The sequence below is a fragment of the Cervus canadensis genome, chromosome 6 (assembly GCF_019320065.1).
Source record: "Cervus canadensis isolate Bull #8, Minnesota chromosome 6, ASM1932006v1, whole genome shotgun sequence".
Classification (NCBI taxonomy): domain Eukaryota; kingdom Metazoa; phylum Chordata; class Mammalia; order Artiodactyla; family Cervidae; genus Cervus; species Cervus canadensis.
In genome coordinates this window covers 85,305,646-85,330,406 of record NC_057391.1, presented here as the reverse complement: position 1 = coordinate 85,330,406, position 24,761 = coordinate 85,305,646, and the positions used below count along the sequence as shown (strand labels likewise).

Here is a 24,761-nt window from a genome sequence, read left to right as displayed (position 1 = left end):
TGTTGAAGGGGAAGGAACAGTAACCATGATTAACATACTACTAGGCAGTCATGATCCGTTTCTGGAATTAGTTGAGTAGTAAGATTTTCTGTTGTTCTTTTAAGACTGCGGGAGGATGTACAAAGAATAAAAATAAAATTTATCTGCAAGATGTTTCTAAATGGAATGCATTTATGACATTCTTATAGGGCTTATTTGCAGCTCTTTAAAAATAATTGACTATCTAATTAGAGAGATAGATTACATCAGTATAGAAAACACATACAGATAAATACTGCTTTTTTATAGCCTCCACTATCATAGATATAGAAACAGACCGAGTAAAACTCATTCAGTAGCTTAACTCTTGGGTTTTCTCTATCTACATACATTGTCCAAAACAGAAGCTCAAACAAAAGCTCACAGCTTTTACCACGTAAATAAATATAATTCTCTAATTCTCTACAGACTGAAAGTTCCCATGGTACACACACACACACACACACACACACACAGTGATCACCATTCTGAAGAGTTTCTCTTTAGTTTGTTGAATGCTCTGATAACATTGAGAAAATAAATAATGGGTTTAATTTTCTTTATCTTCAGACAGTTTATTTATGACCCATTCATATCTGCTTGAAGTATATCAGTGGGAAGGAAGACTCAGAAATGGTCTAGGAACCTGATTGAGAAACCATTATGGATTTGCATTGCAGTACAGATGGGTCCTCCAGAGGCTCTGGTATTAAACAGAGAGCCCAGTACTGCTTGGTTTGAAGAATGGCTAAGGCTCTTAAGTTCCATACCTCAGTCTACCTGTCTGAGAAATGGGAAGAGCGTATACACAGAAATTCATTGCACTTATGGTTCAGTTCAGTTCAGTCGCTCAGTCATGTCCGACTCTTTGCGACCACATGGACTGGAACACGCCAGGCTTCCCTGTCCATCACCAACTCCCAGAGCTTACTTAAACTCACATCCACTGATTCGGTGATGCCATCCAACCATCTCATCCTCTATCGTCCCCTTCTCCTCCCACCTTCAATCGTTCCCAGCATCAGGGTCTTTTCAAATGAGTCAGCTCTTCGCATCAGGTGACCAAAGTGTTGCAGTTTCAGCTTCAGCATCAGTCCTTTCAATGAATATTCAGGACTGATTTCCTTTAGAACTTATTGGTTTGATATCCTTGCAACCCAAGGGACTCTCAAGAGTCTTCTCCAACACCACAGTTGAGAAGCATCAATTCTTCAGTGCTCAGCTTTATGGTCCAACTCTCACATCCATACATGACTACTGGAAAAACCATAGCCTTGACTAGACGGACCTTTTGTTGGTAAAGTAATGCTTTTCCTTTTCAATATGCTATCTAGGTTTGTCATAGCTTTTCTTCCAAAGAGCAAGCATCTTTTAATTTCATGGCTGTAGTCACCATCTGCAGTGATATTGGGGCCCAAGAAAATAAGCTCTGCCACTGTTTCCATTGTTTCCCCGTCTATTTGCCATGAAGTGATGGGACCAGATGCGATGATCATAGCTTTCTGTATGTTGAGTTTTAAGCCAGCTTTTTCACTTTCCCCTTTGACTTTCACCAAGAGGCTCTTTAGCTCCTCTTCGCTTTCTGCCATAAGGGTGGTGTCATCTAAGGCACCAAGAAAAGGACATCAACCTGAGCTCAGCAGAGTGAGACAGGGTGGGAGAGCAGGTGGGTAACTCAGCAAGCAGAAAATATTGGAACTGCATCTTTGAGCGATTGTTACTTTACCAGGCAGAGAGAATGAGTAAAAGAGCAAAAACAATAATAATAATAATAGTTAACATTTATTGAGTACTTAATTTTTAACTGTGGTGTTGGAGAAGACTCTTGAGAGTCCCTTGGACTGCAAGGAGATCCAGCCAGTCCATCCTAAAGGAAATCAGTCCTGAATATGCATTGGAAGGACTGACGCTGAAGCTGAAACTCCAATACTTTGGCCACCTGATGTGAAAAACTGACTCATTGGAAAAGACCCTGATGAAAGACTGAAGGCAAGAGGAAGAGATGACAGAGGATGAGATGGTTGGATGGCATCACTGACTCAATGGACATGAATTTGAGTAAGCTCTGGGAGCTGGTGATGGACAGGAAGGTCTGGCATGTTGCAGTCCATGGGTTCACAAAGAGTGGACATGAGTGAGTGACTGAAGTGAAGTGAATTGAGTACTTAACTATGTACCATCTGGTCGCTTAGTCCTGTCCAACTCTTTGAGACCCCATTGTCTAACTGTTAAGACAGTCAACTTTGAGAGAGGCTGATTTTAGCCTGCCAGTCTCCTCTTTTCATATAATTCTCCAGACAAGAGTACTGGTGTGGGTAGCCATTCCCTTCTAAAGGGGATCTTCCCAACCCAGGGATAGAACCCAGGAGTCCTGCATTGCAGGAGAACCATCAGGGAAACCCACTGTGTATCAGGCATGCAGCAGTCTAAAGATATGAGACCTATGAACTCACATTTTTCTTCAGTAACTATATGGAAATGTTGATATTTTTATTATCTGTCCAAGATCCCATGTGCTGTAACTAAGACCTGGTGCAGCCAAAGAAACAAACAGTATTTTTCTTTTTTTAAAAAAAAAGAAAGAAGGCATGGGGTGGGAACTTGTAGGGCCTTATAAGTGTGATTCCACATGAAAGGTGAGATCATAGCTGGAAATTGTTTAACAGTGATTTTTCTTCGCAATAAACATGTAATTCTTTTCTAGAAAGGGAAATTGTTCAGAGTATAATACTCATGAAATTTAAGTATAAAGGAAAGAGAGTGTCCTCAACTGGGGACAGCAGGGAGCTGATGGCAAGGGTAGGAAACAGGTTCATAGAACCTGCTTGTTTTGAGATGGAAAAGCCCTAGATATACTCATAAGGTGAAGAGATTCTATTAATGGCACCACCGGAAAATGAAGGCAATGAATGATGTCAAATAGCTTGGGAAAAGTCCAGGGTGGAAGGATCAGGAACACAAGATTTCGAACAGAGAGATGAAGGACTTCTAAGGTGAGCACTGATGCAGGTAAACTTAGAGGTGGATGGATTTAAAGAAACTCATGATTAATGGATATTTCCTTCTGAAACAAAGTAGCATTTGGAATTCAGTGGCACAGAGGTCAAGAAGGGAACTGAGCTGGGAGGTTGAAAGCATGCTAATCAACAGTTAGAGGCCAAGGGGCTGCTGACCAGGAAAAGGAGAGCCTTCAAAGGCAGGTTAAAGGCACAGTGAATGAGTGAGCTCACAGGTGGGGACCGTTGAAGAACGGCCCACTCTTTGGGCTTCTGAGACACATCCTTCATTTTACAGGCAAAAGGTTTGATGGTCTAAGAGGCTATGATTCATGGTAAGGAGAATTAGGATACTGTATCAATGAGGCATCATGAGAAAACAAAACCAAGATAAGAAAGAGTAGTACAGTAGCCTCGGCACCTCAAATCTGGTGATGAACCATCATAATTTTTCTTCCAGAAAGTCCATGAAGCATTATTTATAGAAGCAGTATCATTAAGAGACATTTACAGTTTAAAGCACAAACATTCTACAGACTCAGAATTACACTGCATTGCTTTCTTCTAATTTGCTAAACGATAAAGTGCAAAATGGGGCTTCCCTGGTGACTTCGATAGTAAAGAATCTGCCTGCAATGTGGGAGACCTGGGTTTGAGCCCTGGATCAGGAAGATCCTCTGAGAAGGGAATGGCTACCCACTCCAGTATTCTTGCCTGGAGGATTCCATGGACAGAGGAGCCTGGCAGGCTACAGTCCATGGGGCTACAGTCTAAAGAGTCAGACATGACTGAGTAACTAACACAACATAAAGTGCAAAATAATAAAATAAAAGCCTGGACTCTCCACCAAGCCTTTTTCTGATCTCTTTTCCTGATGCTGTCTGGGTGATCTTATTACAAATGTAGTTTTAAGCACAGAAAACAAATTGAGATTTGAGTCTGGGAAAGAAGTTTGAAAGAACTAACATGTTGCTGAAAGGCTAAAACTCTCTTTAGGTTGGCTGGGCCATGCTGCTGCTTTGTGAGCGGTGTGGCACTGGGGACATTTCAGTAAAAAGGCAGACAGATAAGTGCTTGCTTTGGAGTCATCACAGGAGTCAAAGCCACGCGTGCTTTTGAGGATGAGAACCTGGGGCCTTTCTGAGAAAGACTGGACAGCCAACAGACATCCTTTGCCAGTTCAAATACTTCTTCAAAGCTGTAGTCCTGTTACTAAGAGAAGCCTCCACTGACATCCAGTAGTTGGTGAGAACTACACCTGGGGAAAGAGACCATCACTTCACACCAAGAAGAAACGTCTGAGAAAGCCTTGTATTTTGTATGATCTAAATAGCATTTAAATGCAACACAGTAAATTGAACACTCCACACCATTAAAGAAGGAAGAAATCATCTGTGTAAAAAACTAAAACATGCTAAGTTTGGAGGCAAAGACTGTGAAAACTACTCATCCAGCTTTGGCTGGAGATGCCCACTATTATTACTAATAATCAGAACAATGGCATTAAATGAATTTAATCTGAAAGCAGGAGGCATAATTGACAGCGTAGGCATGATGTCTTCTAATCACCCGAGCCTCAGCTATGCCCGGGCAGCAAGAGTGGGAAGAACTAGGGAAAATAATTACAATTAAGAAGAAATTGACATATGAATTGAATTGGGCACATTATCTTCAGATTCTGGTTCAGAGTTTTTATTACAAAATTAAATAGAGAGGGTAATCAAACTGCAGGAAAATTTCCACTGAGCTTCACAGTTTTCACTACGAAAAAAAAAAAACCAAACCCACCAAGACAAAGCATAAGAAAGGAGGAAGAATTGTGTGTGTGTGTGTTCAGTCGCTAAGTCGTATCTGACTCTTTGTGACCCCCCTGGACTGTCCCCCGAGGTTCCTCTGTTCATGAGATTTTCCAGACAAGAATACTGGAGTGGGGTGCCACTTCCTTCTCCAGGAGATCTTCCCGACTCAGGGATGGAAGCCATGTCTCTAGTATCTCTGGCATTGGCAGGCCAACTCTTCACCACTGAGCCACCTGGGAAGTCCCAGGAAGAAGAGTTAGACGTTTTCGAATTACTGATTCCTGGTTACTGGTGTTCTCTTAAAGAAACAAGGAGGTGACATACAGCATGGCTATAAAGTCTGGAAACCTAGATACAAACACATACTAATTTTTTTGTTGTCGTTGCTGTTTTTTGGCTGCAGTGTTTGGCTTAGTTCTCCTACCAGGGACTGAACCTGGGCCCTCAGCAGTGAAAGTGCAGAGTCCTAACCACTGGACCACCAGGGAAATCCCCAACTAGATGGTTTCTTGACTTTACAATACATGAGGGCCTATGACATGACGTCTGTGACATATGATCTGTTCAACGTGTATGGTCACTCTTCAGCAAATAGAGTTCCATGTATTGAGCATAACTGTGCTAAGCACAGTGTATTCATGTATTTGTTTCAGTTCTTACATTTGCATCTGTGAGGCTTTGGCTTAAATTATTTGTATCTCCGATCGTCACTGAGGAAACCACGGCACACCATGCAGCCAGAAATCTAGCGGGTTCAGAACAGGAGACTATGAAGTCCACTCAATATGGTGTGCCATTCAATCCAGCTTTGGAAACTCATTCAAACCAGCCCCACATCACTCTGTCATAGTAGTTGATGGTGCTTCATCCTGCCGGGTTCCTTATGGGTGGCCTCCTGGTCAGTTATATGGTCAGATCTGGTATGTCTCAAGACTTTAGAGCGAAGCTGTAGACTAAAAACCTGAAATGCGATACAGCATGCTCCCTACAGCAAGGCCTTAGCACCGGCTCTTCTCTTGGGTTACAACACTTTGCCTTGTTCTCCCCTGCTTACCAGCTTCTCATCCTGAACAGTGCAGTTCCTATACTGCATCCTCAAGAAGCTCTTGCCACACCAGAACATTAGCTCAGATCTCCTTCAGCTTTCTCAGCAGCTTGCACTCCTTCGTTGAACTCATCTTGTGATTAAATAGTTGCTTGTGAAATTAGTTTTATGCCTTCTTCCTGCTATGTAAGCTCCATGAAGACAGGTAGCATATATCTGTCTTATTCACCCTCTGTCCCTATGCAGATCCTTCCATACAGTAGGCAGTAGCTACTAACTGCTGAGCAATTAATCGTCCTCCTTTAATTCCCTCACACCATCTTGAATTCAAATTAAATGCTGGGGAAAAAAAAAAAAGACTACAAAGACCCCCTTTGCAAATGCTGGCTCTGCCTTGCAAGAAAAACCCAAAATTTCGCTTGCCATAATCTCCAGAGTCCTTTAAAGGAAAGAGACTTTCACCCATCACCTGAGTCTCTCTCTCCTCAGGGAGTTTTGGGGAAGGCTGGGAGAGGTGACTGAAGCCTTGTTCAATTGTCAAATCATTCCCTTGGCCTCATTTACCGAGCTCTTTAGGACAGAACATGATTTAACACCTTCAGACATGACAAAGCCATCTCTGATATTTTCTAATATAATCGCCTTTCATTGTACATTGCAAAGGAAAATGTTTCTTGAATTTACAAAGGATGTTGAGATGGGGAAAATGTTTACAACAGAAGAAAGGGGAAAACTCTCTTATAAAAATACCTAAGAGGATGAGGAAAAAACCCAAAAGAATGTAGTTTACTGAAAATGAAGGGGAGAGAGAGAGAGAGAGCACAGACATACCTTAATCCCCCTCCTATCAATGACTTGAGTGGCATTGTTTTACGTGATCTATATTTCCCTCTAGTTATTACTATGCATACTGCTGAGTACAACAACAAAAATGAGTTGTCTAGACATTCACCCCAAATCCTCTAAATTAAAAAAACATGAATTACCCCGTAGCTATTGGAGTCAAAAGAACATTTATAGGTGCTCTTTGTATGGCCGTATGGTGTTTTCAGTACGGCTTTGGGAGTAGATTTTGTTATTATCCTCTTCTTCAACTATTTTGATCTACTTCAGAGCCTCTAGCAATCTTTGTTTACTGGTTGGCAATGTGGATAGCAATGAGTCCCTATAGAAATAACCTTGGGGACATCCTCACCAACTTTACTTAAATTTCCCCTGAAACCTCCTACTTGTGATTTGCTCACACTGGCCTCCAATCCTCTCTCCTCCAACAGATGTAATCTTTGGCTCATACCTAGTGTAATCAGTTGATCAAATCCTACTTCCTGTGTCTATATCCATATATGAAGAAAGTGAAAGTGAAAAGAGTTAGTTGCTCAGTAGTGTTCGACTCTCTGTGACCCCACGGACTGTAGCCTGTCAGGTTCCTCTGTCCATAGAATTCTGCAGGCAAGAATATTGGAGTGGGTTGCCACCCCTTTCTCTAGGGGATCTTTCCAACCCAGGGAGCGAACCCAGGTCTCCTGCATTGCAGGTAGATTCTTTACTGTCTGAGCCACCAGGAAATATCCAACATGAATTCACTGATTTTTTTTTTTTTTGGTGGAGATTCATTTGTCCTCTTAGAATGTATTATCTCTCTTGAGTTGCAAGGAATATGTGGAGTGATTCTTTTTCTACAGTACTACATCAACTTGCACATGTAAAGGAAAGCTAATAAATACATTACAGTGATAAAGCCGGAAGAAACTGAGAGCCAAGTGGATAGACTTTATCACCAAACACTGTATGATGGAACCCAGTGGCATGCAAACACATTGTCTGACATCGCACAGCATAAAAATTCCAAAGTGACTATTCTAATCCTTGCTCATCTCAAAAATAGAAGCCGCTGGTGTGAAGGAAGAGACAGCTATGCTCATTTCTGAATGCAAAATATTCAAAGCACTTATATGTATTATTTAATTCCTATGCTCTCTGAGATGGCTAGAGAATATTATATGAGGGCAAAAAGGAAAAAGAAAAGAAAACCCACAAAAATAGAGGACCCTAAGGAAAACTTTGTCTCAGTATACAGAAGAATTCTTACTGGAATTTTGCATTGAGAGTAAATTTAAATATAATACATACCTATTAAAATACCTATTAAAAATACAGCAGCTACCCCTCCTAGCAGCTAAAGTAATGATGCCTCTGCCCTGTAGTAATGAGAGTTTGGTGCTATGTTAAGGTTTAAGTTATGTAGATGCATTATTTAGATAAATTAAATGAAAGCATCAAATTAATATACATTTATTGTTTATTTTATTTATTTTTTGGCTGTTTTGTGCAAGTTGTGGGATCCTAGTTCCACAACCTGGGATCAAACCTGGGCCCTGTCAGAGAAAGTGCCAATTCCTAATCACTAGACTGCCAGGGAATTTCCAATGCTTATTGTTTAAATTACAAAAGGTGGGCAAGTAATTTGCCCCTGGACAGATGGCTTTGACTGATGAAACGAGGTTGGCCCATCTCTAAAGTTCTACTCATTGTGTGGAACTCAAAAATTAGAGATTTTTGAGATTCTCAGATTCTGAGCATCTGAGATTCTTTGAATATAAACATTCTATGAGAGTATAACCTCAAACTAATAAAATATTTGCAATAAATACTATAGACTTAGTCCTTGAGACAAAAATACATTTCAAACACAACAATTTTAACATGATTTATGGTTGCCATCTTTGTTAGTCAAAAAGAGACTGTTCACATTTGAAGATTGCCTTCCTCTTTTGAGTAGAAATTAAAGACATTATTCTTTAATTGTTATTCTTCAATTGAGCTGACCTGTATAAACACAGACAGTTGCTGCTCCTGCAACTGTAATAGACCAGTGTGCTAGAGTTTCTGTAGAAAACTGACCTAAAAATGAGTCTGCTCAAATTTAGACAATATTTAAGAGTGCTCCCAGACTATGGGTTCATTTAAGGCAGAAAAAATATAATTATTTCGCTTTGCAGAGTCAGACACGACTAAGCGACTTTCACTTTTATATTTACTTCATCCTTGGTTTCTCCAAAGTCTGGTTCTCATAAGGCACCCCATATTTAGTAACAGAGTATATGCCCCAGAGAAGAGAGACTTTTTGTCTGTTTTGTGTATGTCTATAACCGAAATGCCTAGAAAGGTGTGTGACCCATACTAGACACTCAATTTACTAAAATATTTGTTAATTGAATACAAATCCAACTAAAATTGAAGTCACATGTGGGTACCATAGTTATATATTTTATATCTTCATAAACTCAACTTTGGAAAGACAGCATTTTCTAAATCAAGATTATAGTACTCTGTGTCTAGGTAAATGAATCTGCCATTTTATCAGTAGACACATGTGTTGTAATAGTGCTTTTACTACTGTTCCGTCTTTCCCACAAGGACCACTGCTATGTGGTCTTCGTAAATGACAGAGCCAGAAATTACTTAGCAATCATCCTTTCTCTGAATGGGAAACAGGAGAGAATCACACCACAGTATGTCTGATTACATACATACATACATACATACATAGAATTATTTATTTTTAAAGTAGCCTTTTCAGAAACTTGAAATCGACCAGGATATGGACACAATTATATCATGGGAGTTACAAAGCAATGAAATTATTCTGTCCAGTTTTTGCATAAGTGGTCAGGAATAACATTTGCATATGTTATATCATATTGATTCTTGCAGACAGAGACTCAATAAAGACAAAAGAACACATGCACAAATAAATGCCTAGGAGGGGAAAAAAAAAGAACAGGAGACACAGATGGAGGCATTTATTATATCTGGCTTTAAAATGAAAATAACAAAAATAATGGAATCAGCAAACAAAACCAAAAATAAATGACGACCACCACCAAACCCCATCCAGGACAGTCCTCGTTAGTAAAAAGTGTCTATTTCTATCTTTGTCCTTGTTCATTTCTCCCTCGTGAAATCCTCTTTCAAATGTCATCCCCTCCCCCTTGCCAATAGATCAAGCATTCTCTAACAGGATAGATAGGGCAGTAAGGAGCTAATAATGATAATAATAATAATGAGAAATGGCCTCAGAGATATATTTCATGTGTCTTCCCCTCTCCTTGTCTTTCTTCGGTGGAATAGCTTCCCAACCAATGGGGCATTAATCATCAGAACAGCAGCTTGGAGATAAAGGCCGGGTGAAATTTCATTGTGCATTATAGTGTGAGTTGTGTGTGCATGAATACGTGTCTCGCTCACTATCTGGGAGGAGGACGTGAAGAGGCAGAGGAGAAAAATCTGTCATTTCATATATTTAGACCGCTCAGGATGGTCAGGACTGGTTTCCCATTGTTACTGTGGATTAAAATCATTCATGTCCTTCTGCTTTCATTGGAGGTCACCTCTCAGAAACGGGGATATATATTGTGACAAGTTAAATTCTACCTACTTTTTTTTTGCATCTGCCTTGAGGGTGTGTAGCAGAGGAAGGGACGGGAGGTGGGGGGGAGCGGGGTCAGTGGAACCATGAGCAGGACTGTCTGATGGGATATATTTTTGTTGGTGAATCCTTAGCTGGGTAGTGTCTCTTTCCCTTACATAATGCTGCAGGTTAACAACATTTCCTATTTTGAAGAATTAAGTTTGAATTAAGTTTGGGGAGACCATTCAGAGGAGATAGATAAACAGGTGCTACTACTATTCAACAAAGAACTATAAATACCTATGAGATCCTTGCTCCAGAAAGTGAGATCCACAAACTACAGCCTGCTATCATTGGGAGCTAGATAGCTTGACCCTGTTGTTGTTCAGGGGCTCAGGCGTGTCCGGCTCTTTGCAGTCCCATAGACGGCAGCATGCCAGGCTCCTCTGTCTCTCACCAGCTCCTGGAGGTTACTCAAATTCATGCCCATTGAGTCAGGGATGCTATCTTAGCTTGATCTTAGCCCTGCCTAGAATGGACTCAGAGTCTGCTCGCTAATCACATCACCCAGGTGATCTGCATACATGTAAGTTTCACTGTTTTAGCTAACACATGTGAACATACATGAGCATCCTCTCTCTCCAACTCATACACATGCAGATAAAATGAGAGGTAGAAGAGACCACATTATACACATAAGTCAATCAAATTTCCTCCAAGTCATTCTCTCAGTGACTGCTGGCCACCACAGATATGGTATATACTTATTTCCTCAGACATCTCATCTCTGGATGATAAAAAAAAAAAAAAAAAAAACCACAGGAGAACCTTACATTATCCATTTAGCTAACAGAACTAGCTCTCTAGACAACCCCAGGCTTTAATTAGAAGGTTTCAAAAGGCAGGGTTGTCATAACAGCCTCAGTGTGTTTCTAATTTTTACAATCATTCAAACATACACCAGGAAGATATGAAAGCACATCCCATCCCTCCTACAGCCTTGTCAAAGGCAGAATGGAAATATCCATCTTGAAGCCTGGCTAGCAAAGATTGCTGCTTAAAGTCATTTCCCTGTCATATATAAATAGAAAGAGATGCATTTTCAGAGAAAAAGAAAATTCTTGGACCTTAGCTTAAACTGGAATCATTGATTCTTTTCGACAACTCATGAGACATTTATTAAGTGCTTTATCCTCTACATAGAGGTAGTTAGTCATTGTGGAACTCTTTCTGAAAGCTTTCAGCAAAGGGAGGGATGGGGTACAAAAATAAATCATTATTTGCATTATAATTTGAATTAAAGACATCCTATGCATTCCTCTCAACATGAGCCATCCAATCTGGGAAATGGACAGATTGTTCTTACAGCAACATGATTACAGAGTATTTTTGCTTGCTCTCTGCTTTCTTCTCCTCAACTTTTCTTTCCCTCCACCCTCTAATTCATTTGTCCATCCATTCACTGCCACTGGATGCTCAAGGCGGCCTGTTAGCTACTGTTAGGAAAATGAAGATATTGGAAACCAAGTGAATCTACCCTTATATTTGTTAGCTGAGGAAAGAGTGGAGACCCAAGGAAGCTAATTACCCTGTCATAGGCCAAATGACTAATTAAAGAATAAAAACCAAAAGTTAGATGCCAAAGAGACCTGGATTAGAATCCCATTTAAAATAACAATAACAACAATCTGTTGAGTTGCACCAATTTGCACTGTTGACTTGTATTATTATAACCTATCCATGAAGTCGATGTTATCATCTCCTTGTGTCGGTGGTAAGACTAAGCTTCAAGAAGCAACCTAGCCATCCCAAAGCTGATAAATGAAAGCCCACCTTGAGTCATGGTTTAAACCATTTTATCTACAAACGAAGTCTCCTGACTCTTGCTGCCCAGCTCTCTTTCCTTCATACCAGCCTGCTTTCAGGCTTCAATAACATCGACCTTCAGCATCAATAACATCGCCCCCTGATCTGCTTCTTCCCTCTGCAGATAAGCATTCATTCACTTAATGCAGTTTCCTTTCTTTCAACAAACATTGATTGAGCCCCACTTTGGGTCTGGCACTGTGCCAGGGCATGAATGTTGAGTGAGGAGCTACGTAGAGATTACTCCTTCTCTCAATCTAGTGACTTCTCATAGTATCTTCCAAAATCTTCTTTTCAAAGGATCACAAACTATGGAGCCACATAAACCATAGAGTCAAGACCAGGAATAAAGAGTTTCATAGAAATGGCAACCCACTCCAGTATTCTTGCCTGGAGAATCCCACAGACAGAGGAGCCAGGTGGGGTCGCAGAGTCAGACACGACTGAGCGACTAACACCTTCACTTTCAAAACATTCTTAGCTATTTGCTGTTGTTAATCGCTCAGTGGAGTCTGACTCTTTGCAACCCCATGGACTGTAGTCGGCCATACTCCTCGGTCTATGGTATTTCTCAGGCAAGAATGCTGGAGTGGGTAGCCATTCCCCTCTCCAGGGGATCTTCCCAACCCAGGGGTCAAACTCAGGTCTCCTGCAGTGCAGGCAGATTCTTTACTGTCTGAATCATCAACTTAGTTATTTGAGAAAAACAAAAAAGTAACTTAAAGTAGATAGAAGACTCCCACCCACATATGCACAACCAGGTAAATTAGCCCTTGGTTAATTTTCTATCCATACCAATAGAACAGAGTAGAAGCACCAGTCCATTAATATAGTTTTTACTTGCTGATATATAAAGGTTCATTTTAGGAGAATTAAGAATTAAATAATTTGGGAAAGGAATATGGCAAACAAATTGGACAGGGAAAGTGGATGAGATTACATGTTCAGAATTGCTTTGAAAACTCTAAGTACTAGAAACCACCTTTGCTATTAGGATGGCAAATAATTTCTAAGGAAAGGGAATTTAAGACCAGAAATCAATAAGAACAATCTCACATACCAGATACAAGGAGACATCTCTGGACTCTTATTCTTAAGATTTCTTGATGGGCAAAAAATCAACATGTTAACTAAAGACAAGATCAGACTCAGCAACTGTACAAGGCAAGGAGTCCAGAGCAGCAAAGCCGCTGCTGAGGGCATTCCCTGTGGGTCCAGTAGTCAGGAATTCGTGCTTTCACTGCAGAGGGCACCAGTTCCATCCCACAAACAAACAAACAAACTGCTCCTGACTACCATTCCTACTGGTGAGCCTCATCAGAGAGCCAGAGCATGGGCCTCCTGAGGCGGCGGAGGCGGGGATAGTGCTTGGAAGTGGGATTCAGTTTGTGAGCATCATGAGACCTGTGAGCTCCCTGCAAAGGTGCTAGTGGATTGCTGTCCACCCATCTGTCTCCAGCAATACTGACTGAGGGCTTACTCTGTGCCCTGATAGCACTGGAAATGAATATCTTGCCATCCTAAAACTCACATTTCACTAAATAGAGATGACAAGCACATGTGTGATATCATGTCAGGTAGAGGTGACTGCTCTGAGAGGCCACGAAGCAGAAGGTGACAGGGAGTGGGGCGCTATTTCACAGGGGACGGTCAAGGAGGGCCGCTCCAGAAGGTGCCATATGGGCAGAGGTCTGGACACAGTAAGGCAGTGAGGCATGCTGGGAAGAGCTGCACCAGGCAGAAGTCTGGACACTAAGGCAGTGAGGCATGCTGGGAAGAGCTGCACAAGGCAGAAGTCTGGACACAGTAAGGCAGTGAGGCATGCTGGGAAGAGCTGCACCAGGCAGAAGTCTGGACACTAAGGCAGTGAGGCATGCTGGGAAGAACTGCACCAGGCAGAAGCACCTGCAGGGGAAACCCCACAGGCATACTTGGTACATTGGAGCAGTGCTGGGACTAAGGAGGAGGCTCATCCACTGTGTAACCTTTAAAGGAACAGCCTCAAACTCAGTCATCAGAGTTTTGAAGTCAGCATCAATGCAAAAAAAAAAAAAAATCCTTGATCAGCAAAAAAGTCAACATGTTAAATACAGACAAGATCAGACTCTGCAACTGCACAGCCCTTGCTCATCTCTCCCTTCTCCTGGATCTGAGTTCAAGGAGGCTCAAGAAGACCTGTGTGCCTGGAGCGAGATGGTAGAAAACACGGTCAGAGAGAGAGAGAGAGAGAGAGAGAGCGAGCGAGTGAGCAGGGAAGAGATCCATATGGCACGCGGTAAAGATACAGGCTTTATACTTGGCCAAGTAGTCTGTTAGGTGATTGGACAATCACTTAGAGCTTTAGAAACATTGGGGGGACTTCCCTGGAGGTCCAGTGGCTAATACTCCATGCTCCTAATGGAGGAGGCCAGGGTTGGATCCTTGGTGGAAGAACTAGGTATTACATGAAGCAAGTAAGAGTTCACATGCCTTAACTTAGAGTGCACATGCCTCAACTAAAGATCCCACTTGTGCAACTACAAAAAGAAAAAAGAAACATTTGAAGACCTCCATAGTGAGTAGCCAAGAGCTGACTGCACCTCCTTCTCAGGTATTCAGATGGCTAAAAATAAGATCCAGTGCTTTATTTGCAGTTCTGGTCAGAGATTCTACCCTATAAATATTACATGCTAATTAGAAGGGCCTCTCTACAACTTATCTGAGCATCTTGCAGAGTTCCTGCCTGTACGTGATGAGGACCTTCTCAGAGATCCTTTCATGGACTTTTTCAGCTTTGGGAAGTACTGATCTCTTTGTACTGCTGACACCTAAGTCTTTAAGAGGTAGGTAAACCCATCAAGTTCCCTTTTCTCCCATTAGAACTATGTAATTCCAGAGAGAAAATGTCACTGGAGGGTTCTACTAGGTAATGAGTAAATTAGAGTCCATTCCCACCCCCCCAGTTATTCTCCAAGAGGGGAAAAGAAAGTACCTGCGTGAGGGTAAAGAGGAAACAGAAGGTATTTCTTGGCTGGCAGCTGAAGGCTAATTAGACAGACAAATCTTCATTGCCTCCCCCAGTTATGAGGCTTGGCAGGAAAGGAATGAGCCCTGGAGCCCCACGTTATGCAAGGCCGTTAATCAATATTAGTTGAGCCCCGATCCTAAAATAAACTTCCCCTGGAGGCTCTGCTGTCTTATGGTTAAAGCGAGGGATGGAAAACTGTGTGGACTCCTTGTCTCACTTCTGTCAAGCTGATGGCAGCAGGGAAAAGGTAGAGGGGCCCAGAGGGGTGATTTGGGGGGTAAGTATAACATAATTTACCTCCTATTAGAGCATGGTATTTGGAATAAGGTAGATGAATCTTGTATCCCAATCCAAGACAGTCTGATTATTCAAAGAACCTTCAGAAACCTGTTCCAGCCAGAATCTCAAAACCCCATGGATAACAACATACTGAAAATGAATGTGTCATGTATTTGTGGAACCATATGAAGTTGCTGATATCCGACCACTCTGCTCCTACAAAACTGGCAGCTTCACACGCTTCATCCTAACAAAAAGCTTTATATGTAATAACCACTCAGCTAACTCCTACTCCATAAATTCCTTCTAATTGATGAGTTCAGGGCTATGATTCAATCTGGAACCCTCAAAGGAAATCCTGGGTAATAGTGGGTTTCTGTGGGTGTAGACAAAATTGTTTTTGTGCTTATCCAACCATACAAGAAGGCTAAGCTCTATGAGGATCTGTGAGTCCTGGTAGAGTCTCTTGGGTTGAAGCAGTTTTCCGAATGTCTAGCATTTAGTGAAAACTGATGGAATAGGGCATGGCCTAAGTTCTTTTCACATGTGGCTGTATGTATTACTCACCACAAGCCTATGGTAAAGATGCTCTTGAGCCCATTTTATAGATAATAGAACTGAAGTTTTGATGGGCTAATCAACTCATGCAGAGATACATACCTAAAAAACTGGAAGAACATAGGGTCCAATGAGAAATTCTGACTCTAATTGCTCTCTCTTCCCTTCAGCACACTGGGACTCCATCAGGAACATGCAGCGAGAAGGACCACTGTTTTTTGGCAGGTCAGCCTGCTGGTTTTCTGTCTGTTTTAACTTCTAATTTTATACTGGAGTATAGCCAATTAACAATATTCTAACAGTTTTAGGTGAACAGCAAAGTGACTCAGCCATACACATACATGTAAAGGATTAAATTTTTAATCACAAGTTTTGGTTTGTTGTTTTGCCATAAGTAATATCAAGGCTGAAGGGTGCTTCTGAAAGAACTTAGGCCCCAGCGTAAAAGCAGACCATGGGGAGGACTTTCCATGAAGGTATTGTTACAAAAGCTGAAAAACTGTGGCTTCCATCTGCAATTTTTGAAAGTGGTCCACGTTTTTCCCACCAAACTTGTGAGTTCAAGAAAAGAATGAAATCTCAGAAAGCTTTTACATCTTTCATTTCTATTGTTTATTGGGAGTAGTTCCAGTACTGAGTGTTATGATTTTCTGGTAATTTTCTGGTGTCAGGCAGCCCTGGCCAATGCCAAGGTGACTTTACCAATGCCCAGTTCAGAAAAAGTGGGTCACGATCAGTCTCCTGCTAAAAGCTTAAAAACTATTCCAAATGGTGATTTGCACAGAACACATGGAGTTCTTTCTTGACTAATAACTTGGTCTAGAGCACTAAGGGAAGAGAATATACCTTACTCTTGGAAATATTTTCTTCTTGGCCTCTTGCAGGAACATTTTGGTCCTAGTGGCTGACAGTGATCCCTAAAAGACTTTTATTTCTCACTTTTACCCTTCTGTCCTGATTGAAGATTCAGGAATGTGAATGTAGCCTGAATTGAACTTTTCCATTTTAGAAACTGACCTATCACAACAGTCACTCCCCAGCACTGGGGTCAGATGTCAGGTAATGGACGTGCCTGCATGATCTCGGGGGCATCTCTGGTAGTGAAACCCACAGGGAACCTGATCTAGTTCTCCCCTCTAGGACCTCTTCTGTTTGAGGGAGTTTTAGGCCAAAACACTCAGAATCTGAGTCCCTGATCTCCCATCAACCCTCCTCTGTACACTCTCTGTTCTAGCTGAAGTTGGCTATCTCTCTAGGAATCATCATTTCTGACTTTGTCAATTTAGCTTCGTACATTCAACCAACCTGAGATATGCTCCTTTCTCCATGTATCCAAGACTTGGAAAACTCTTTCCACGAGACCTAAGTCTCCATGAAAGGAGTCCGAGAGACACGGAGAGTGACATGTTCACAACTGAGTCCAGTATTGTTCATCCACTGAGGCTCCAGGTGCATGTGTGAAGCCAGAGCCTCCAGCCCAGAGTGGCCACTGAGTGACAGCCAGTTCCACGTGAGGCAGAAGAATGTCTTGCCGTTTTTGTTGTTGTTCAGTCACTAAGTCATGTCCGACTCTTTGCAACCCCATGGACAGATCACTCATCTCTGTCCTTCACTGTCTCCTGGAGTTTGCTCAAACTCATGTCCATTGAATCGTTGATGCTATCTAAACATCTCATCCTCTGCCTCCCCCTTTTCCTTTGACTTTCAGTGTTTGCCAGCTGAGCCCTGCCCAAATTTCTGATCCATAAAACCATGAGATCTAATGACATAATTGTTTCAAACTACTAAATGATGACAGGTTGTTTCCACAGCTAGGTAACCACAACATATGTGACCTCCCCAGGGTCGCTTAGCTAATACGAACAGGAAACTAGGTTCTAAACTCAGACAACCTGACTTCAAGTACATGCATTTCATCAGTCTTCTATAGTTTTACCACTGGGGGGAAAAAATTTTCAATTGTCCAAAGTCCACTGATCATCTTAGAGGGAAAATCTTCCATAGGCCATGCCACTTCTGATTGTTAAATGATAAAGTACATTATAAAGCCTATCTTGTTTTCGGATTTACTCAACAAATGTTTATTGAGCATCTACTAAGGGCCAGATCTTTACTTGAGAATTATCACCCATCCATTTGCTTTATCAATGTACCCACCTCTTCTCTCAACCTTAACTTTCTTTTTCAATCAGGGGAGTAACCAGAGACATCCTTCTTAATGCAGGGTAAAGACTTAATGCTTGGCACCATGGCTGTGAGTAACTGAACATAGTCCATGTAATTCACAAGTATTTTGTAACACACTAGTACATTAGAAAGATCAAAATGCTAATTATTTCCAGGAGGCTGGAGCATTAGAGGGCCATCAGTTCAAAAACTCTTTGTTCACCTTCACACATGGCTAAGAGCATCACTAAAAGCACTTCACAGTTTTTCTTTGATCTAAAATCAACATTAACCAAGGTCTATTAGAAATGAACAGTTCAAACGATTTTTTTTTTTTACCTTATGCTTAAAGAAATAACCAGTGGGTTTTTAAATAACCAGATATTTATACTTGTGAATGCACAGGCTTATTTTGTTTCTCCTGGAAGAGTCAAATTTTAGGGCAACTCTACTCTAGCAATATTATCAAAGCCAAGGAGGACAGAACAGAGTCACTTGGAAACGGCTGTAAGATTTCACACATAGGTGAAAACATGAATGATAAATCTACGGACATGAAATCCAGTCTTCCTCACCTGTTTTTTTTTTTCCTGAAGATTTCTTAGAGATCAAATTTTTAAATTTGATTAAATTAATTAAATTAAATTATTTTTAATTGGAGGGTGACTGCTTTACAATATTGTGTTGGTTTCTGCTATACATCAACATGAATTAGCCAGAGGTATACATGTGTCCCCTCCCTCTTGAACCTCCATCCCACCTCCCACCCCATCTCACCTGTCTAGATTGTCAGGGAGCATTGGATTTGAGGTCCCTGCATCATACAGCAAACCCCCCCTAACTATCTATTTTACATATGGTAATGTATGTTTCAGTTCTAGTCAGAGCTCAAATCTTTATGAATCCATTTCATCCAGGAAAATTAGCTGGCTCACACAGGGCACATTAGAACTTCCGAGAGTGACTTTCTTCATCCAAAGTCTTTGCAGTCTGGAAACTGTCTAAAACCTTGGATAGAATCTAAGGGTTGTTGGGTCCACATGCCTAACACAAGCTTGATATGATCTACAGAATGTACTTAAGAGGCAGACTTGGAGACAGGCAGGCTATTGAATTTTATGTATGTGAATGTTCACTGTTGATAACCTTTTTTTTTTTAATTCACTAAACGTTTTATTTTGTATTGGAATATAGCTGATTAACAATGTGGTGATATATTCAAGTGGACAGCAAAGAGACTCAGCCGTACATATATATGGGTACATTCTCCCTCAAAGTCCTTCCCATTCAGGCTTCCACATAACAATAGCAGAATTGTTGGTTATCCATTTTAAACATAGCAGTGTCTACCTGTCCATCCTAAGTTTTTCCAGAGCCCAAGGCAAAATCCTTATGGCTGGTTGGCCGAACAAAAAGTTCAAAACCCTTAGCATAGTTATTTCCTTTAGCTAATCTTTACAAAGAATATGGGGCTTTTAAATCTCTCATTCCAATCTATTCCAATTCTGCTCATCTGCTGGCTTTTCTCCAATAGCACTTTACGCTTTTATACACTCTTAAAAACAACAAGCATCAACAGGTTTATAACTCATTTTTATAGCCTTGTCTTTAGAAGCAAAAGGAAAGCCATGCAGATGTGATCCAATTATTACTAGACTAAAGGAAAAGGGACACATCAGAAAGGAGGCTGTCAGAGATGACATCTGCCAGCTGTCCACAGCTGTTGTCCTCTAAAATGACAATAGGTCCAATGATGTCCAGAGTCATAACCACTTACAAGACCTTTGTACCTTCTATCGTAGGCTTTCTTAGTTTGTACAAATACTCACTTAATCTACTCCCATTTATATATTTGCCCCTGGAGGGAAAGCCCCAAACTGATCATTATTATGGCTTAGTCCCTGAATCCCCATGTAACATTAAATCCTTCTGAGGTCAGTAAAAATGTAGCCTCAAAAAAAGACTACAGGGCCATCCATTCCTACGAAGAAAAAGCCATTTGCTCCTCTGCTTCCCACAGAGTTAGTGGAATGTATTCTGACAGAAACAGAACCAGACCTGTGCAGACAGAACTATCCTTTCACCAACAATAAACAGATCTGCTCTCGAGCTATAGAGAGTCATAATAGAAATATATATTGCCTTTTATCTTCTTTTCAGTGAGTAGAGTGAAGTGTCAGGAGTTATTGCTTTAATATCAGTGGAGAAGAAGCTATTTTTTTTGAGCATGTACATAGGTATGAATGTAACAACATGGGCACCTCTAAGACTGGGAAGTAACCGGCTTCTCAAGTAGCCTTTCTAAAACACATAAAATTGTACCGATAACATCATCTGTGAATCAGCTCCCAATTGTTCCTGTGGAATCATGTAAGGAGCTGTCTGGCTATGTCTACTCAAAGACAAGGGAAAAGGAAGACAATTTTACCACTACCTAACTCACATAAAATTAATTCGAAAGAATGAGAACACATCAGAGATTTAATTGATTATTGACTTTAGGTTTACAGTGCCCAGTGAAATCAATGGAAAGGTGATGTCAGAGACTCAGTTGAATCCCTAGATAATATCTTAAACCAAGAAACAGAAAGGACAAGTACTGATCTACTGAATCTCCTACGGACACTAACTAGGCTAGGGGTCAATTCCCCATGAGCAATTGGAATGTCTTATTTTTTGCCTGAGCATTTAAGGTTAATACTTCGACTTTCTACCCTCTAATATCTAGATTTATGAGAAGCCAAGGTAATCAGCAAAGCATTAAGCTTTAGTTTGGCTACAATTACTTTTAAGTGACAAAACAAAAACATTTAATAAAAACTAAGGACTCCCTACATAGTTAAACTCAGACCTTCAAATTTGCTAACAGAATTAGGATTTTGGTCAATACAATGTAAAAGAAACAAAGTAAACCAAAAATAACAAGTGATTAACCAACACTTACAAAATACAAGTATTGCATTTTATAAAGATTGATGAAAACTTCAGCTTCATCTACCCTTGATTTAATGCTACCCCTTGGCCTCAGAAATGAACAGTTCATGTCCCAACACTAAGCCATCAGGAGGATGCAAGTAGAATTTAACTAGAATATAGTCTTTCCTATGATAACAAACGTTCTTTTCCTCCTTTTTTTTTTCTGCTGTTGAAAAGAAAGGTAATAAAATGAGAGGAGAGAGTATGTCATAGTGAAAATGTTCTCCATCTCTCACCTTGAATAACAGCTTTACCATTTCAGTGATGGATATAAGAGTAATAACCCACACGTGCGCACCAGACATTGATAATTTCTTTAACGATTACTTTGTCTTTCTCTACTCCTGGGTTTTACTACTATGAGCATCTGTAGGTGTCCTTCCTACAAACATAGTAATTCAGACACTTTAGCTACAGAGCAACACTGACCATGATAGCAATGTCTCAAAGACAAAGATGCCGAACCAAGGAAATGCTGGAGGGAGGCGTACCTGAATGCTGGCTGTGGAGCGATTCTTGCGGGTTGTGGTGGTAGCCATGGTAGTGGTGGTCTCCATGACAGTGGTAGACATCTCTGGCGGCATGGAGGTTGTCTGTGTTGTTCCCAAGATTGATGGGACTTCTCCCACCAGCCGGACACTTCCATTGATTTTAATATTGGGGTTGTTCTCAGCTGCCATGTTCAGTACTTTCAAACCATCATAATAGAGCCCAGAAAGCTGGCCTTGGAAGAGGCGTCCTTTGTCCTTTCCGCCGATAGCTATTTGCGCCTGGGTGTTGAAGATGGTTAACTGCCGGCCTAGTGGGTTGGGTGGAGGAAACATCATTATTCCCATACATTTTTCTCTGTTTGCCTTACCTGGTCTGAATGGACCAGACATCAAAACAGGCTTCCTTGAGCAACTGAAGAGGAGAAAATTGGATAGCAAAAATTCAGTAGAGGTATTGGCAAGTAACAAAAATTCAATCTAGACATTGGCAAATAACATTTCCCTATGTTTATCTCTTCCACTGTCTAGCTGAATATCCTAGACAACCTGAATAATTGAATCTCTACTTCTTTATTGTGAAGCAGGAGAAATCTTGCTTCAATGATGAGTGGTATTGCAGTCTTCCAGGGTATACAGTTGTGGATGACAGAAAAAGAAAATAACCCAAATCAGGTGATTATAATAATAAATCATAAATACCTAGTGTACTGACTTTTTTAACTTACAAAGTAACATAATGAAAATGAAGAAGAATTATATAGGGCAAATAAAAACTCAGTGGGGTAACTCAGTACACTGAACTAAAAAACTAGGTCTGATAGTTAGCTGAAATTAAATTAGGTTTTAATTAAGAGACCTGCAGCTATTGTGTACTTATAAAAATAAACAACTCTAGGAAATAAAAGATTTCCTAGAAATTTTCCTAATGTATAATATTCTATCCATACTTGCTATTTCATAAACTTCATGACAGATTATTTCCTGTCTTTATTCATTTGGGGAAGGTGAGAGACCATGATCACACAACTAAATCGCTCTGGAAGGTATGGAAAATAAGTAGACATTGATCATGTCAGCAAGAAAGGGAGAAAGAAAAATGATGTCATTCAAAATCAACAAATTTTAAGAGGAGAGATAGGTGTTAGTGGGCAACACATAAAACACTTTAAAGTGATATACAGGTTTGTTAATGGATTGAAGACACAGTAGCTCACCTTACTGTTAGTTCCCATTTGGGGAACCATTTAGGCTCTGTGTACCGAAAACTATCAGAATGAAATCATGGCAGAACAAAGAATGGTATAAGTCAACTTATCTTACATCCCAACTTTAAAAAGGCATTTAAAAAATGCCTCTACTCAGTGGGAACTCTTTGTATAAGAGCCCAATCCACTCATCAGGCATTTTTTATCTTACATCCCTACTTTAAAAAGCTTTCCTTAAGCTTGAGATCTTTCCCAGAAAAATCTAGCTTTTGAAGGACAAAGCCTTCTGTTCTATTGTTTCTCCAGATTATTTGTCTGCTTTTCCATATGGAGAAAGATGGAAAAACTTTTTTTAACGGAATTAAGTTTATCCTTTTTGAATTTTTCCTCCATTTTAGTTAGTGATCAAACAATGCTCCAGTCATCCTTAATCTTGCTGGAATTATTTTAGCTATTAATGACTGAAAACAATGTTCTAGTATACTCACCTGTTTAATTGAAAGGAGTATTTTTTTTTAAAGACTGAGATCTCTGCTCTATGATCTCTAATATGAATAGAGACATACTGTGATATTTAGGCTCTTAACTTCTACCACTATTATTATATAGTGTTTAAGTCTATATGTGCTGTGTGTGTACTAAGTCACTTCAGTCATGTCCAACTCTTTGTGACCCCATGGACTGTAGCCCACCAGGCTCCTCTGTCCATGGGATTCTCCAGGCAAGAATACTGGAGTGGGTTGCCATTTCCTTCTCCAGAAATCTGCCCAACCTAGGGATTGAACTCGTGTCTTTTATGTCTCCTGAATTGGCAGGCAGGTTCTTTACCATTAGCACCTCCTGGGAAACCCTTAAATCTATATAATGGTTAGTATCCTTGAATTTCTAGTATATAATGGGGAATCCCTTCTCAATGTATAAAAATGGGTGAAATGGAAGAGGTTAGAAATGGGAAAATGCCTCTACTCAGTGGGAACTCTTTGTATAAGAGCCCAATCCACTCATCAGGCAACTCTCAAGGGCATATTAGTCAAGAATGGTTTATAAATAATACCACTTTGGGAGCTTTAAACACTACACTGTGGAGAATTGGCCAGATAATTTTGTTATAGTGAAAATAATGTCTATAAAAATATGTGGAGCATGGAAATGGAATCTGTTGGCTTTAATAACAAAATTGCCCAGATCCTAAGGGACTAATCAAATAGATCTAATAGATTTCCACTTCTCTTCCCATCAATTCCTTCAGTGCCCTGTGCACACACATCATTGCCTATTCTTTGACCTCTCATTTTTCATATGAGATGCAGCAAAAAGTTCAATGCACAATAATGCTGGGTAATGGCCTGGAGCTCATTACTATTTAGTTTTTTGACAACAGCTTTTTTTCTGGGAGCCCCAAGCTTACTACTGAAAGAAATGCCATGATGGAAGGGGAGAATAAATATGCTCTCAGCTTTCCATAGGCACTTGGAGTAGCTTAACATAATAAAAAGTTGCCTAATACGAGATCTGTAGGGCTAAAGTTTAGTGTCTTGTACCAGATAGCCCCAATGCCGTAATATCCCTTCCATTCACATAACTGTTGGCCAACCATAATACTTATTCATTGCCTTTTTTATATATAGCCCAGTACTGAAGATCAGCTGATGGTTATAACTGACTATAGTAGATTTTGCATTTCTGATATTCCCAGAAGTACTCCACATCTATAATGGTCTCCATCTTATTTTTCTAGTGATGTTATTCCGCTTATGCTTACAAATAAAGGAAGCTCAGAGAGAATTGAAATGCAAAGCTGGCTAGAAATGATGGATCTCTTTTATTCCAGTTGCCATGATTCACTCCAAAAAGTGGTCTCTGCTTGTTCAAGATAGACCCAAGTGTGGAGCAAGGCAAGACGTTTCCTGGGCTATACAATTAAACCATGGCTTCATTTCTGGC

At 40.5% G+C, this 24,761-nt stretch overlaps 1 protein-coding gene across 15 annotated transcripts in view; it reads right to left on the bottom strand.

Moving 5' to 3' along the window:
* The window catches only part of NRXN3 (neurexin 3), a 1,769,272-nt gene that overhangs the window by 148,249 nt on the left and 1,596,262 nt on the right, over window positions 1-24,761 (bottom strand). For all 15 annotated transcript variants that reach the window (XM_043472668.1, XM_043472663.1, XM_043472670.1 and 12 more), the window contains one exon: window positions 21,613-21,920. In XM_043472668.1, the coding sequence (XP_043328603.1) occupies window positions 21,613-21,920 (308 nt within the window). The remainder of the gene's footprint in view (window positions 1-21,612; window positions 21,921-24,761) is intronic.